At 37.6% G+C, this 16,208-nt stretch overlaps 1 protein-coding gene across 1 annotated transcript; it reads left to right on the forward strand.

Moving 5' to 3' along the window:
* Window positions 1–692: 692 nt before the first annotated feature.
* LOC148674369 (uncharacterized) lies at window positions 693–13,077 on the forward strand. The gene is made up of 10 exons (XM_088627054.1): window positions 693–814; window positions 1,568–2,604; window positions 3,770–3,797; window positions 4,942–6,053; window positions 6,353–6,599; window positions 6,851–7,125; window positions 7,522–7,666; window positions 7,816–8,151; window positions 8,434–8,790; window positions 9,998–13,077. The coding sequence occupies exons 2-10, from the start codon at window positions 1,645–1,647 to the stop codon at window positions 10,204–10,206; spliced, it is 3,669 nt and encodes a 1,222-aa protein (XP_088483180.1). The 5' UTR covers window positions 693–814; window positions 1,568–1,644; the 3' UTR covers window positions 10,207–13,077.
* Window positions 13,078–16,208: the final 3,131 nt, after the last annotated feature.

Genomic DNA, 16,208 nt, shown 5'->3' on the forward strand with positions numbered 1-16,208 from the left:
TTCACTGTTTTCACTTATTATTGTAAAATAATTGAATGCCTTTGAGCAAACAGGATGCTGTATCTCCATTTATACAGAACTGGAGAGAAAAAGAGAGACTGGAAGAAGAGGACAGCCCATCTGTAGCTGGCATTGATGACATTGCCACTGCAAAACACCACTGGAATGGGGGCAGAGGAGGGTGTTCGCATCACCTCACCCCTGAGGAAAAGCAGTTTCATTCACCAGTGAAATGCACAGCAGCTAGCACTAAGTGAGAAATTACTTCACCAAGTGTAACAAGGACAAGCTTTAGAGTAGGCCAGGAATTTAGTTAGGACAAGAGGATTTAGCACCCCTACTCATGGGGTTATTTTACAACCAAGCAGTCTACACTTTGGTTTAACATTTGATGTGATGAATGACACATCCATATAGCACAGTACGCCTTAATTTCTTTGATCTGTGCAACTTGATAATTTGATTTTGTTGGAATAATCAAATGGATTTATTTATGCCCCTTTCACATTTGTTAAATATATCATTTCATGCTCATACAATAATCTAAATATCTAAATCTAAATACCAAATAGCTTAGATGTATTTAACTTTAATCTTTTTCTGAACAGTTTATCTATTCTAACTTGGACAGTCGGCTATTTCGTGTTTAAGTATGTATTTACGCAATCCGACTCCGAGAAACGAAACTGAAAGAAAGTTACTATTTAGTTCGTGAAAGTCTGGAACTACTCGCATATGAAGAAGGAAATCCTATCCATTCTGCGTGATATTTGATAGGATACCTCGATTTTTTTGCTTAAAGAAGACTTATACGGTAAGAGAAAAATATATTTCTGTGTATGATTTTAGATATGTTTTCAATGTACAGTATGCCAATGAATGAATAATTCATAATGTGTTCCAAAGTTTAATTTATTTACAGTGTTTGCAGGTTATTGCAAGCGTTTCACGTTTCCGGTTAAGATATTTGTATTTTGAGACAAACTGTAGGTAATTTGGTAGAATAGTTTACTAATTGATTTGTTTGCTCAAAATGATAAGTATCTTTAATTCGATTTGTGCTGTAATAAAATATATTCTAGGATGACAAAACTAAAATATAATGCCCAAGAGACATTCGTTTTATACGGGAGCGCATTGTTGTCACCAAGGAAGAAACAATCCTCGCCCTGTATCTCGTAATTACGACAAAGTTATCTCATAATTACGAGAAAATCATGTCGTAATTACGAGATAGTAATTTTCGGATACTTATGACTAAACCCCAGTCGGAAGTAAATCCGTACTAATTCTGAAGCGCTGGACATTAGCACAACCATGAAACCGAAAGATTTAGCCAAGTTCACGGTAGTTTCTAGATGCATTCAGTGCACAGCGTAACAGGTTGTACAGTACATACACCGAAGTAATCATTGCTATCTCAAAATTACGAGATAATAAGGGGGCGATTTGTCCCACTGGTGGCAGCAATGCGCTTCTGTAGTTTTAAATGTAATCATAAGTAATACAAATATGTTAAGCTTATCTTGGTGACTTTTAAACATTTTCTTGTATATTCTTTTCCTAGAGGAAAATCCTGTCAGTGGAGGAATAGCACAGTTAAATAAGTAATCAGAACAGCTCTTGGACCAACTGTCTTGTAATATGGCCCTGCCTCTAGCAGATAAAAGTTTGTGCCCAAGCTTGGACAAGTTGGGAATCAGAGGTATGAGAGTGGACACTGATTCACATAGACAAGCCCTCAGTGCCAAGGGACTGAAAAATGAATGCAAAATACCACCAGATGTGGTAGACTCCATTGATTGGAATAAACTGAAGATACTAAAGGTCTTTAATGCAGATGTTACAAACATTGAACAGGAAAGAGGTGTTTTTTCAGAGACCATATTAGGAAATACTAAGACAGCATCAGAAATAAGGCATAAACAAGTTAGCATCAGAGAGAATGGGAAAAATAATTTTCCAAAGGAATGTATAGCTACTAATCAGGTCTGTGGGATTTATCAGACACCAGAAGGCCTAAAGATCTCCATCTGTGTGGGTGACACTCTCCATCTGGAGTCTGATGTAGTTGTAAAGCCAAGCAGCAGGAAGACAAAACTGGGAACCTTTGAGCAAGTGGTGGATGAAGAGCAAGAAGTCACACTAACTGTTCACAGACGGTTGACCACCAAAGGGAGACTACAGAGGGTCATCACATTTCACTGGAATGTTGTGGAGTGCAGCAGTTGTGTGTCCCTGATTCAAAGTGCAATCAGTCTTGTACTAAAATATGTGAAGCACCATGGCCTGGCATCTCTGGCTATTTGCCTTCCATTAACAAATGCACAGTGCTTTCAGTCTGAAGCTGAAATTCTGGTATCAGAATTAGAGGTTTTCAGCAGGGCAACACTCTCCACTTTACCTGCACCTGTGTCTGTGCACCTGGTTTTTCCTGATGAAAATGAAGGGGTCATACAGCTACAGAGAAGCCTGGGGGCAAGCTGGCACCTTTTCTCTGAAATACAAAAGGAGACGGCTGATCGTCTCCCCAATGAAGGCTTTCCCTTCCCAGAAGGAGACATCTTGGCTCAAGTGGTGTGTGGAACTTTGGAAGAAACTACGGTAAGCAGGGACCATTTCAATACCTCGTACTTTGCATCACAATGTCACCCTAAAATTAGAGGGTATAAAAGAAAAAATCATCAATTTCCTATTTTTAAAACAAAACTTGATAATCTAGATAAACTTAATTATCTAATGCCATCATTGGATAGGAGGATCACCAGTTTTCATTAAGGGTGTTTAGAGGTTAGCTATTACTAAAGGGACCTTCTATCTGCTTTGTTGTGTAAACTGTTAAAAATTAAATCCCTTCAAGATGCATTGCCTTCATGCAACACTCTAGTGTATTCTAAACAGAAGGCAAAGGTTATTAATGTAAGCATGCATATAATCAATAGAATCCTTTATTGAAAAAGCATTGTCTGTGGTCCAACACATTGTCAATGTTGCTTTCAATAAAGGATGTTTATTGAATTCTGTCCTTTTCATGTGAGTGGACCCTACACTTCCATTTATAACTGTCCGTGTTCTTTGCTTCTCTCTTGTAGACAGTCCTTGTGGATGTTAACTAATTATAACCCACACAAATAAGGATGCTACTCATATGCTTTTAAAGAAGAGTGTATTTTGTTTTCCTAAATACAATACTCTGTACTTTTTTGTTGTTCGCTTATATTTTTTCTCTTATATTTGGTTTTCAAATATCTGTTGGTTACAGAAATCCAATGTATGTCTAATTCCTAATACTTAGCACCTTGTAGCCTTTTCCTTTTCTCTTTTCATCTCCGCAATAGTAATTCAGCCCAAAGAGTATAGTTATTCATCTCAGGTCTTCTTACGTTTTATGAATGCACCAGTTAGAGTGCATTAGGCAATGTAATGTAAGTAATGGATAAACAAAATGACATTTGTAGTGTATTTTCTGTGATCATTTAACTGTATAGTAATATTACACTAGATTCATAAAACTTAATTTATATCAATAAAGCTTTTAGATTAAATTAAGGGAATACTTATTTTAAAATATAGCAAAATGAGATGTCATGTAAATTAGTTGCAAATATTGATGCAGATTAATCAGATTAAAATAATTTCTTTACAACCAGATAATGATGTGGACTTTGAAAGTGCCCAAAACAATTTTAAATAATGATTTACTCATTAACACCTCCCAGTCAAAACAAAGAAATAGACATAGATTGTTTTTTGTGTTTCTGTTTTGCAGGTGTTAAAAGGCATTGAAAAGCCTTCAGGTATGAACTTCTTTTTAAAACATACTCAATTCATTATGTAGGATTTTAATTGGTTGTCATTATTGCACTTTCTATGTGGTCACTATTGCTTATCATCCTGAGTCATATCCCAAAAAAGTGTAAAGCTACTCATTTTTGAGGGGAACAGCTATATATAGAAAATTTGCTTACCAATTCTAAGGGCATTTCTGTTTTTGCAATATGGGTGGGTAACTTGTACCATAGTCTCAGTGCTCTGGGTAGAGAAGTGCCTCCTGTTCTCAGTTTTAAATGCACTTCCACAATAGTCTCCATTTGTGTCCTCTGCTTTATGTTTACTATATCCACTAAAGTCTGCCCGTCAGTGGTTTTTAATTCTTGTAGTCAGGTACCCTCACATGCTTCTCTGCTGAGGACTAAAAAGATTCAGACCCTGTCAGTGGCAGGGTATTCCCTGGAGCCCTTGAATGTATCTGGTTGCTCTTCTCTGGACTGGTTCCAGAGCAACAATATGTTATCTTAAAGACACATTGTAGACATTATTCTAAATATGTCACCGATGTCGGAAAGGACAGGAGAGCGAAAAGACCCTATGCGTAGCGGCGAGACGGGGGTTAGCCCAGGGTCAGCTGTTCAGGAAATGCCGTATAGAAACCTATGCCCTCAGGTAGCAGACGTGGGGCGACCTGGTGCTAGGCGGGTTTCAGGACATCCGAACATCAATGCTGAGCGAGTAACAGGGCAGAAGCTGGAAATAAATAGGCTACACAACAAGACACACCAGAAAGACAAGAATAATCACAGGAAACTAGGAACAGGAGGAAAGTAGAGGGCCCTCTAGGTGTACTGGGCGGGACAAAATAAGAATCACTCACTTGTGCATTATACATTTTCAACATCCCATGCTTTGATTTAATGTCTATGCTTTAAACAATATATCCTGCATTTTATGTGCCTTTTCAATTACTTCCCACATTGTCTAAAATATGTCAATGGTGTGCGAATGTAAACACCCGCTGTAATTCTTTTTCATAAGTGAGTAACTTGTTGCACTTAAAACTCTTCATAAGGAAGAAGTCAAAGTGTGAATTGCATTAACTACTTATTTTACTTTTGATTTCATTTTTAAATATTTATCGGTATTTATCTATTTTTTTCTTTCTAGAAATAATTGGAACCTGCTTTATGGACGATTACTATTTTATACAGTACATTCAGGACCATGCGGAGGCTTTCAAAGATATTTCCAGACACCTCTTTGCCAAGAGTTTAAAGTTTAGCATTTTCCATGGGTCACAACTACCTAGCCTCCTAGTGGAACCAGATAGCTCTGGGAGGAGCAGTTTGTCTCTCATGGATATCTACTGGCAAGCCAGAAAACTGTATGGTGTGAGAACTGTAGAACTCACATCCTGGATAAATCGGAAAGTATATGCCCCTGCTCTTAGTGCATTGCCCTCTGTTAGGTTTTATAAAGAACTGCAAGTATTGGTAGGGAGGGTTAAAGAATTGGAGGAGTTTCTGAACTGGAATGTAGCCGTTGAGATAACTTCTGAAAATTGGAAACCTTCTTCAGATGAAACAGTTTTCGGAGTCATCCGCAGGTTCATGCAGATGCTGTCAGATCAATTCCCGTATGTTTCAATTTTAAGCTTTAGGGATATACCAAGGTTAGTGTTCAAGGGACCATTGAAGGACATTAACATGGCTATGAGTTTGCTTAAGGGGCAAATCTCTGAACAGAAATTACAAGTTGCATGTGAAAACCAACTTTCAAAGTACCAGTGTGCTTTCCTAAAAGGACTGGACCTGGAAGCTTTCTCTGCTGAAGTCTTTGACCCCAGAGGGATGCTGGCTACTTTGAAATGTCAAGATGGCACCCTAGTGGTGACAGGGATTCATGAGGATGAATCCGAGAGAGTGGTGAAAATCCTGAAGGATGTTGTTAAGGAGAAAGCCATCCGAATCAGTAGTGCTAACCAAGCAGCTACTAAAAAGAGGGGCTGGCAAGAACTAATGGACAGTATCTTTCAAGGGTTGAATGTGAATGGAAAGAAGGTGGAAGCCCACATGATGAGAGATAAGAATGACACCAACTATTTGGTGGTGATAGTGGGATTTACAGCAGAGTTGCAAACTGCATGTTGTTGCATCCAAAACTATTTACGCCACAATACTCTTGCTAGGAGAGTCCTGCAATTCCGGCAGCCACATTTAATGGAAGCAGGAATTCAACTTCAGAAAATCATGGACTGGGAAAGCTCGATACAAACTAAGGTGAGACAGTTATTTGACACTTTAAGTCTAACACTTGGTAAAATTAATATAATTCTGAGGGGTGGTCTCTTAAGAAGTTTCTAGAATGTTCTTTTAATCATTATTAAGCTATATTCTGGTATAACAGATGCATATATATCTTCAATTTATACTGTATAAAAACATATTTGTTTTATGGGGAACGGTATGGTGTGTACCCCAAGGCTTTAAAAAGCCTGGCAGTGAGTTAGGTGAGGTGCTTATCTGCTTCACTTCAGCCCCATACTGTAACTTTCTGTGTGACCGCGTGTCTTCATTAGGTGAAGATGAAGACTGGGTCACAATCCCAGCTGGAAGTGATACTGTCTGGTCCACGAGATGAAGTACAGAGAGCCCAGGAGACTGTGACAAAGGATCTGGAGTCCCTTGTGAGGAAATCCTTGACTCTGGTTGAGCCTTGGACCAAGGATTACTTTGAGGATCAGGAAAGAAGAGCTACCTTGGAGGAGTACTGTGAAGCCCTTAGATGCCTTGTCATCATGGAAGTCAGGAATGGTCCTGGAGAAGGTCCGTTTAATTAGTATAAATTCTTCTTGGTTAGACACAAACAAATGTATCTATTCATCCATAGTCAGTCTGTTAGCTATCACTATTGTAAGATAATTACTACACACCTTGTGAATAGCATACAAAAATAGGGTTTCTTATTGACTTCTGAATCCATATATATAAGTACAGTATACTATTGTGTACTTGTTATACAAAAAGCTGGATATCGTCCTTAGTTTCCTACAGCTTTAATACATTTCATTTTCTAGCACACAAGATCCATGTGACTGGGAGGATGCCAGATGTGGAGAAAGCTCGAGCAGCCATTGAAACAGACTTCCAGGGTGCCAAACAACAACAATGTCTAAAAGACCCCCAGATTGCTCAGCTGAGACCAGAGCAACTCGCCTCCATCCAGAAAGAGCTGAGAGTCAGGCTCCATTGCAGAAATAGTTCTATCACAATAGAGGGACTATCTGAACAAGTCCTGGAGGCACAAAAACGCATTACAGAGCTTCTGAAATGTATTTCAGAGAAGGCTGCTGTACGTATCCCATTACTTTTTTAATTTCAGTTAATGTTGAGTTTGAAACCTTCAAGGATATGTATCACCTCATTTTGATTAACTGTAATTAAAATGTTTTTAAGAAAATTGAAAGCATTTTTCTCCCTCTCTCCAAAAGTATTGCTAAGTATAACTTAATTTAATTTCTTTTTTGTATATCTACAGATAGGCATAATTGAACCTTTGTATTTACTTCCAGAAACCTTTTTCTGCATTTTAGCCAAAACAAAAAGGAAAATTGCCATGTTCCTCTCATCATAAATATTTTTCTGTCATTTTAAATGAACTGAACTCATACTTTGAGAATTAGTACATAGGACATTTAGGAAGTGAATGGTATACAGTATGTTCTGATTCAATAAATAATACCCACAGGTTGATCATCAGGCAGCATCTACAGACATTCCAATAAGGGACAGATATCTGGCTGAGCCTACAAGATCAAATCAAATACCTGTACAGTTAATAGCCAGGAACCAGATTCACCAGCAGCCAGAAACTGGAGTTCGTATGGCAGAAGGTGAGAATGGAAGTTCTATATTTCCATTATTGGATTCCTAACCACTTCCTATGGTACAATGATGCAGTATTTGCTTTTTCCTGGACGTTTCTGACCTTGCTAAGTTTTTTTCCTTGAAAATGTCAAATGTTTTTTCTGCTTTATTACAGATCTCTTCTTTGGTGAGACGAGAGTTGATTTCCGGTCCCTTCAATTTGCTGGCCCAAGCAGGTTTACGTGCAGTGAGCCAGGCTGCCGTTGCTCTTTCGACTCCCAGAAAGGGCTGCAGCTCCATCACACCCAGATGCACACAGAAGAAGGGAGAGACACCTGTCCTAAGTGTGGCAAAGAGAGCACTAGAAGTGGGATAACCCGACACCTCCCATACTGCCAAGGACATCTGGGGTTGTATCAGAGCAGAAATCCTTCGTTAACCCAGTTTACATCAACTTTATTAAACAGGATCCAGACTTCTCACCCTGCAAGTATAGTCTCTAAAGCACAAGGTGAGAGGAGAGGAATGGAGGGATTCATTATTTCTTTCTTGGATTTGATATGGGCTCCTAACCTTTAATACATTTTGAATGAATAGGAAAATGCAGTAGAAGGCTTCTTTGCTGTCACCAATGACAGATTGACAGATTAAGATGAGCAAGTGACTGAGCCTCTAGGAAACCTAAAGAAGTAGCTCATACCGTCAATTTCGTCTGACTACTTCCATTCCCAATATCCGTATTCCTTGTATTCGACAAACAATCTGATTTTGTGGTTCTTTTGTCTTTTCTCAGATGAGAAAATATTCAGTTTCCAGTCCCTTCAATTTGCTGGCCCAAGCAGGTTTACGTGCAGTGAGCCAGGCTGCGGTTGCTCTTTCGACTCCCAGAAAGGGCTCCAGCTCCATCACACCCAGATGCACACAGAAGAAGGGAGAGACACCTGTCCTAAGTGTGGCAAAGAGAGCACTAAAAGTGGGATAACCCGACACCTCCTATACTGCCAAGGACATCTGGGGTTGTATCAGAGCAGAAATCCATGGTTAATAACTAGAGTTGATGCTGATTCTCAAACAAGTTCCCAAATCACATCCACCTTATATGACTGGACACAGAACTACCAGACCAGTGAAAGATTAACTCTACCACAAGGTGAGAACAAGGGACATATAGTCCTTGAAGTGTAGGAAAGTGGTCTACTACCATTTACTACAACATGAATCACAAGAAGAAATTTAACTATGTCTTTTAATTGTAGATAATATCAGAGTGGGATACTTAGTCTATTCACTGTATTTTGTATGATAGATTTTTGAATGCTAGTGTTGCTTATTATCAGTGAAATTAATGTAAGGACCATGGCTAGAATAGCTAAACCGACAGACTTCAGTGTAAAGGAATTTTAACAGAATACAGGTAGTCACTGAGTTACGTAGTACATAGTTTACATATTCTCAGCAGCCCCTAGGTAGCAACCTCTTTAAAAAATAAAAATTCAGAGGCACGTACAATCATTTGTGTAGTATATGTAACAGAACTACTTACTGTTCTTTGTAGCCCATTTGTTTTTTCTTGTAAATTTAAACTGTATATAACCTTGGCTAGCAGGTGTAAATTTGATGTGAAAAGTGAAACTGGAGCAGTGAAGAAAATGATATATTAAATAGATATGAAAAAGGTGACTCATTATCAAAGTATAGTGCAAGTATAAACACATTGATTTGTTACTTTAATGCTTGGGTATGCTAAAAGGACATCTGGAACATCTTTCTATATGCATTAATGCACATAGAAAAGCTTTAGAAAGCTTTAAATGTATGCAGTACAGAAAAAATATAAAAATGCAAGAAACTAACCCCTACATAAGTTGATGACAGTACTTGAAATAAGAGCATTTTTATAATATTCCTTTCTTTATTTTCTTAAATTCTATTAATATCTAAAAATCATTATGTGCAGGGCCAACTAACCCAACTAAAAAGAAATGTATAAAACCAACAAAGTTTGTTAAAACTACAAAAAGCAAAGGAAGTTTATTAGCTTTTAGTCTGTGAGACGTCTTTTACATTTAAAAGCTTAAATGTCCTATATAATCATAATTTTGTTGTGACTTTGTACCTCTGTTGATCTGTTGCTTTACTTTCCCAGCACACTAGTTCCTGCTAGGTTAACGACATAGTTGCTATGTTACTCATGTAGTTGCTACTGTATGTTGTAAGCTGGGCCAATGGATAGCGGATTACGAGTTGGGCTAGCCAGGCTGGCCAGTGCATCCAGCAGTGGAAACACCTCCTCCTATGGTCTGGCTAGATAGGCTAGGTAGATTTCATTTTTAATGTCACTTTGTTTTCCTTCACAGCTTGGAAGTCTGAAGGCGTCCAGCCCTACAGGCCGCCTATACCCACCTCCTCATTCACCTGCAGCTGTGGTCGCTCCTTCGACACCCAGAGAGGACTAAGTCTGCATCACACCCTGATGCACACGGCGGCGGGCCGGGCCACCTGCCCTTCCTGTGGCAAAGAGAGCACCAAGAGTGGGATCACCAGACACAAGTGCAAGGGAAGATAAGCACCTCATTGGTAAAGTCAGTTAGTCAGTTAAATGATATCCAGGTATTTTTGTGTGGTGTCTTATCAGGTGAGAAAAACCTGTCTATGTTGAATTGTGTATTTGGTATAAGGAAAAAAGTTCCATCTGGTCGGTTTAGAGAGGAGGTTTGTGCCTCTTAGTTGATAAGTGACTTTACTAGTCTCCTTCTGAATTTGTGTCTCATTAGGATGACACTGGGACAGTCTGTCTACGTTTTGGTTGTGTAGAATACCGAGTACAGGTACTCACACTGTCACGAACAGTTCTTTCCGGGCCCTATGCGGACGACACCATCCGGAATTGTGAGGATACAACAGGGAAAATAGTCATGCAGGAGAAGGGTCTGGAGATGGGGGGCGTGTCCGAGGAGTGCAGGTGTCCAGGGGGAGTGAATCCAAGGCGAACAATCCAAGAGTATATCCAAAGGGGGAATCCAAAACGGGAGGTTGAGTCCAAGACCAGGGGATCCATCCAAAGTAATTAAAAACCAGAACCGGGTCGGGACCGGCGGGACAGGGAATCAGGAACAGAAAACTAAAACCATGACGGAGCCAGACGCGGCAGGACCCCCGGGCTCTCACGAAGCAGGATTCAATGAGAAGCCTCGGGCAGGTGGAACTAAAAAGGGGCTGGAATAAGGAACAGGTGTAAGCAATGGGGGAAAACTAGGAAGGGCTGGAGCGCCCTTAAGAGGGGGAGTAGCGATCGTGACACACACATATTGTAAATATTTGTAAATAGTAGTAGATGTGTTTTCTACATTAGTTGTGCACATAAACACATGCTTGTGTCTTACACAATAATCTCATTTAATCTGAAAACCACGTACTGTAGTGCCAAGAAAAAAAGAAACCCCACTCAACATATCCTGATTACTGGGATGTTTTATTATTTCCCTTTTATACATGTGCCTGCAAGGCAAGATGGTGTCCCTAGCTTTCACAATTAAAAATTTACTTTATCCGTTTATTTACAATACTTAAAATAATGCTGATTCTGCTGAGAGTGATGCAGGCAAGTTCTTATCATAGGTTATGATAACTCATACCCGATCACCATGTGGTATGGCAACACCTCTTCGCGAGAAAGAAAGGCACTGCAGAGAATGGTCAATATGGCCCACAAGATCATCGGCTGCGGTCTCACCGAGATTAAACAGCTCTATGAGGACCGCTGCCGTGGTAGAATTCTGGCCATCACAGAGGACAGTCACCACCCCGGGCATGAGCTCTTCACCCCACTGCCCTCAGGCAAGAGATATAAGAGCACACGGACACTTACCACTAGATTCTTCAATAGCTTCTATCCACAAGCAGTGAGACTGGCGAACACATTTAGCCATCCCCCTCGGACCACACCTACACCATCACCATCTACCTCTTTATGATTTCTTATCTATTGCACATCTCCAGTCATTATTTACACGTCTGTATTGTTTACATTCAAACTGTCTACATGTTTACTTGCACATTGTCTATTGTTTGTACATTGTCTTGATGCACTGTTTGCACTTTGTTTTGTTTTTTACACTTGTTTTACAATCGAGAGACTTTCTGTAAGTAAGAATTCCATTGTACCAGTACTGGTTACATATGACAATAAAGTTCAAGTTCAAGTTCAAGTTCAACTGCTATAGACCTATATCCATTTTGTGTCACCTTTTTAAAATGGAAAAGCGTGTTAACAAGCGTTTAACTATGTGTGTGCCCTGCAGTGGACCGGTAACCCGTGTAGGGTGTATTCCTGCCTTGTGCCCCCTGATGTCAGGATAGGCTATGGAGTAAGTAATCATCAGATTATAGAAGGTTGGATGATAATTATTTTCTTTCTTTGATTTTTTTTCTGTGCAGCAGTCGTGTTAGCTTCTCAGTCAGTTTGTCATTGTAAATAATCTGTTCTCAAGGAAATTATAAGGTTAAGTAAAGGCTTATTTTTAACTTTTAAGAGAAATTTATATTTGAAACTGTCAGTTTACCAACTACACTTTTTAAGTGTAATGTTTTGGAATATTTTTTTTCTGTTTAGCTGTTGTTTGATACTTGCTTTGAAATGACTTTATACGACTATAGTTGTTAATGTAATATTACTGTTATTATTGTGAAACAGTTAAAGAATGAACAAATCTTTAGATACATTGTCTCAAAATATTGTAACTGAACAGGGCAAAATGTTAATTCAAAGTGTAATATGAATAAAAGTGCTTTTGAAAATCGAAACAATGTGTTAAACCTAAGAGGTGTAAAAGTCCTATATAAAAAAATTGTAAGGAGCACATATAATTTATTTTTGTCTTTATTTTACAAAATCAAAGTTACATACTTGTTAAAACCACAGGCATTGTTATGTTATCATATGTGAAAAAATGATCATTTCTGTGCACGTCATTTATAGATTTAGGTTTTGAGTTGCTTAAACTAATATAAAACAGAAACAAAAATAAAGACTAAACAAAAGTAAATTGTACACTGTACTGTATTGGAATGGTAGATGAGACTAATAAGTATGGATGATTTCTCAAAGGATTTTTAGGTGGTAACTTGATATTTCTGTCCCTCTGAGAAAAAGGCTGATGGACTAACATTATGTGATACTGTATATTTGAAACACCCATCCAAATATTTATCTGTATCCTTTGGGATTCCCATTTTTAAATATTCCATTAATCCGACACCACAAAAATAGACATGCCAAAAGTTATGTCAGTTATCACATAGCCTTCTACAAATAAAGAAATAAAACATCCGAACAAGGCTCCATAGCCAAAACAGTTTGCTTCCTTTCTTTTGTTTTCAGCATGGAATAAACCTATTACGTGTTCCTAAAGAAATAAAAGCTGCTTCTTCTTTAGAATCTCTTTGGTTTGTTTGCTTGGTACACAGATAAACTGAATGTCATTTTTAAAAACAATGAAGTTTATAATATTTGTTGAGATTGTAAAAGAGTTTTGTAAAATAATTCCCCCTTATTAACCTTTTAGTCGGAAAGCATGGATGTTTATCTTGCTGGCATCATTTTACTTTAATAAAAGAAACAAGCAGGAAAAAAACTAACAAATATAAATGGTACTGTTTTTGACAATTAGACTGAACCAAATCAAAAAACCATAAAGGAAAAGGTTTTGTAATTTGCAGTTGGCTAGCGAGGGTGATGTGTGCAAAACAATGTTATTTTTACTGATTTATGAGATTGTTTTGTTCAAATATTTTGTTGGGATTTTGGTAGGATATTCTGTATGTACCAATACAGATGTTTTAAAAAGCTTACCTCGTTTTAGTTTTGCTGGGTCTCTAAGATACGTAACCCACATTTGCTCATGTTTCTGAAATCTTAACTGTACAATATACAATAACAAATACAATTCACATGTAAATTAAATGCAATAGATTTAGTTGCTTGAAGACTGCGAGACAACATACTGTAAGTAAAAAGTAAATTAAATGCTAATGTAAAAAGATTCTGGGTAGTTCTGTGAACAATTACTAAATCAGGATAACATCAATATAATTTAATCCCTTACGTGACTATGCAGCCTTTTAAATTTCTTTTTTATAGAAAAATTTTGCTGGCACAGAAATTGTGAACACAAAGGAACACAGGTTACACAAAAATGTACAATGGACCTAAATATAATACACATATTTCTGCATATTATTGCAAGGCAGCACAATCCCTTCATAAAATAGTGCTTCTTCAAGTTTAGAACTTCAGGTTAACTGAAATACTTTTTCAATCCCTTAGTACACACTCTAAAATAACCCTCCTACTGTTGCTATTCTACATACAAATCCTTGTCCTTGAACTTAAACCCAAAGTAGGGACCCCTCACTTGGTTTAGTTTTCCTCAAAGAAACTTTGGCTCAACAGCGTGTCACCAACACCTTTGAGTACCTTTAGTAATGGAGATGGCTGCCTGCTGGGAGTAAGATGAACTACAAACCAATACCACAAGGTCCCATGATTCGGAAATGAAATCTCCGTGGCTACAGTACGTGAATCTAAGAGCATGAACCTGTAAAGCTGTATCCTGCTGTGAGAATTCCAGTGTGTGATACATACACATCCCTGATTAGCTCCTCAAGAAGTAAAGCCTAACTGTCATTAAGAACTGACAAGTAAGTTTTTTAGAGAAAATATGGAATTTTTGCCAAAAACTCCCCACAGAGCTGCATAGAGGTTTTTACACGGGGGCCTGGATTTGGAGCTGATCAACTTTATTTGCTCCTGCCTAAGTAAAGAATACACTTACCAGAATCTTTGTAGAATCTGTCACACTGCATTTGGTAAAGTAAGGATTCAAAAGAATTACAAGATGGCCATTTAGAAATGCTTTAATTTAATGGGAAACCAGAAGGCTTGGTAGACAATGGGCACAGTTTTGCCAAATATACTGTTCTCACAATATTGAATTGTTTAAATAGACAATTTAAACTGAAAGGTTTTCAATAATCTATTAATCTTGTATATGTATAATACAGTATATAATTTAAAATCTCCTTTAAACTGCATTCTGTGTAATTGTTTTTTTTTCTATTGAGAATGATGTTGGCCATGCCAATTAATTGTTGTGAGTGGACTTTTTCTAAATGACTCAATGACTTTTTCCAAATTGACATGCTTCTGGTGTATGCTCCTGTATTAATTAGTAATCAGAAGTCATTTGTTAAGACAAAAAGTCAGAGGATGCATCTAGTATGATAAACAACAAACTGACACTGATAACAGAAAGATACATGTGATCAGTTAAAATAGAATTTATATATCCTTTTCCTAAATATTCACTGTGATCTTACCTGCTTATATTAAAAAACAATGACAATTCTTCTAACTGTATAGAAAAAATAATATTGTTAAGGATAATGCACTTAATCTTTTAGGGTAAATTGGAACACATGAAAAGCACTTACTAACTGGGGATGATCCCATATTCAGTACTCAAGATCGGTATTAAGTCTAGGTTAATACCAATTGCAAAGGACTTGGCTGAAATTAGTCCCCAGCTCCATGCTAAAGATGTACTCAATTGCAATAAACTTAAAGTAACAGCTGCTGCCCTCTAGAGGTTACTAATGTACAGGACTAAGTTACTATACTTGCAATAAACTAAGCTATAGACTATCTTCTGTAGTTAAATGTACAGTACAGGTATATAAAATAAAGCCTCCAGTAGCTTAAACTTCAGGAAATCAGGCTCATTATAAAAATCATGTCAAGATCCACAGACATAAATTAAGAAATACTCTTAGATGAATGCAACAAAAACAGGACTTGAAACTTAGTGTATGAGGTTTATAACCTATATGAGGTTAGCAATATTTTTATACATAAATGAAGCCCACGTCTATCATAAAAAAATGAATTATCAATGTTTTCTCTCACCAATTAAATTCCAATCCACTGTAATATGCCGTATGATCAAATTCAAACAGCATCCAACAGCAGCTGGACTCATTTCTAAGACGTATTAAAATTTATAGAACAGCTAGTTATGTACCTTCATCTGGAGTATGTAAGCATACATATATTTATTTATTTATAACTAACATTAAACTATCATGATCATTCAGTTATTTATACGACAGTGATATATATATACTGTATATTAATGTTGGTTCACATATTAGCTTACTGGTATGAATAACGCAAACATTCAAGATCAGACAGAACAACAGCTGAATTCATAGTAGTGCTCTAAGAATAGGATCAGCTGGTCTCCAGCTCTGTTCCACAGGTTATTTCCTTGCAATTGTGCAAGGGAATGATCCCAAGACAGTACCGTACTACCTACAGTAGTGTTCAACTTAGTATGCAGCTCCGAACTAAATCATAAGTTCATTGCAATTGACCCATAGTGTCTAATGTTTTCTAGCACTATTTGACGGACTCTGTAAGTAAGGATAAAGATAACAGGTAAAACCCTCAGTTGACACTCTTGGAAGTAAATAACCAAAAGTGGTGTCTACTTTTCATAGTTAAGATTACAT

This window comes from Lepisosteus platostomus, chromosome 3, assembly GCF_059453375.1.
Source record: "Lepisosteus platostomus isolate fLepPlt1 chromosome 3, fLepPlt1.hap1, whole genome shotgun sequence".
In the NCBI taxonomy this organism is placed as follows: Eukaryota; Metazoa; Chordata; class Actinopteri; order Semionotiformes; family Lepisosteidae; genus Lepisosteus; species Lepisosteus platostomus.